Source organism: Monoraphidium neglectum (assembly GCF_000611645.1).
Source record: "Monoraphidium neglectum strain SAG 48.87 unplaced genomic scaffold scaffold00223, whole genome shotgun sequence".
NCBI lineage: Eukaryota > Viridiplantae > Chlorophyta > Chlorophyceae > Sphaeropleales > Selenastraceae > Monoraphidium > Monoraphidium neglectum.
In genome coordinates, this window is record NW_014013405.1 from 33,951 (window position 1) to 35,156 (window position 1,206).

At 66.6% G+C, this 1,206-nt stretch overlaps 1 protein-coding gene across 1 annotated transcript; it reads right to left on the reverse strand.

Moving 5' to 3' along the window:
- Window positions 1–131: 131 nt before the first annotated feature.
- Window positions 132–941, reverse strand: MNEG_2064 (Anthranilate synthase component I-1, chloroplastic; the record flags this gene model as incomplete). The annotated part of the gene is made up of 3 exons (XM_014049465.1): window positions 132–230; window positions 446–525; window positions 890–941. The coding sequence occupies 3 exons, from the start codon at window positions 939–941 to the stop codon at window positions 132–134; spliced, it is 231 nt and encodes a 76-aa protein (XP_013904919.1).
- Window positions 942–1,206: the final 265 nt, after the last annotated feature.

Genomic DNA, 1,206 nt, shown 5'->3' on the forward strand with positions numbered 1-1,206 from the left:
GCTGGCATGGGGATGCACATGCATGTTGTTGTTTTGGCTTATTGAGCGGGGGGAGGAGGGGGGGCGTCGCGGAATTGGAGGGGCCGGGAAGGTCCGAAGGCAGAGCATGCGGTGCCACGGTGCGGCAGGGCTCAAGCCGGCAGGTCAATTGCAATTGCCGGCCGGGAGGGACAAAAGGTGGGTGCGATGGGGAAAGGGGCGCAGCGTGCGCCAAAGGGCGTGTGGCCCGACTGTGGCAAGGACGGGAAATCAAAGATTTTGGATGGGGCCTCGAGGGCCTTCGGCCCTGTAAGGCTTCGAGAAGCCTTCGGTTTCCCCCCGGGGTCTTTAGCCCTTCGACCCCGAGTTTTTTGAGGGGCGTCGGGGCAGGGTTGGTGGGGCAAGGGAGGGAAGGGGCTCCTGCCGCAGGGGCAGGGGCAGGGGCAGGGGCAAGGGAGGGCCGCACCTTGGGGGCGCCCGAGACAGTGCCGGCGGGCAGCGCGGCGCGCAGGGCATCCCAGCAGTCCAGGCCCTTTTGGAGGCGGCCTGTGGGAAGTGTGTATGTGTGTGTGTGTGGTTGTGTGTGTGTGTGGTTGTGTGTGTGTGTGTGGTTTTGTGTGTGTGTGTGGTTGTATGCACGCGTGCGTGTGCGTGTGTGTTTGTGGTTGTGTGTGTGTGGTTGTATGCACGCGTGTGTGTGTGTGTGTGTGGCTGTGGCTGTGTCTATGTGTGTGTATGTGTGTGCGTGTGTGTGCGCGTGGGTGCGTGCACGCGCACGCCAGACAGGCGCGTCCTCACCGTGCCGCCGCCGCCCGGCGCGGCGGGGCCGCGCGGCACCACTCGCGCCCCCGACAGGCAGGCGCCCGTCCCAACGGGGCTGCGGGATGCACCCACAACCACCACGACTCACCGGTGACGGTGCTGCTGATGTGCATGACGTGGCTGTAGCGCTCGATCTCCATCAACTTCTCAACAACCACGCTGCCGGACTCGCACACCTAGGGTTGGTTTTGATGTTTTCGAGGACGTTTGGTCATGGAAGGCAGGACCAGGGACAGCAGCCGTGGATCCGGAAGCCTCGGACTGGGCGCCGCCGGCGCTGGGCGTGTGCGCGCAGATACGCGGCGTCTGCGCCGGACGGCGCGCGCGGAGGCTGCTCGCGCGTCAGCAGGCCGCGCTCCCCCTCGCCGCGCCACGCCTGCAGGCGGGCGCGGCACGGCCCAAGGG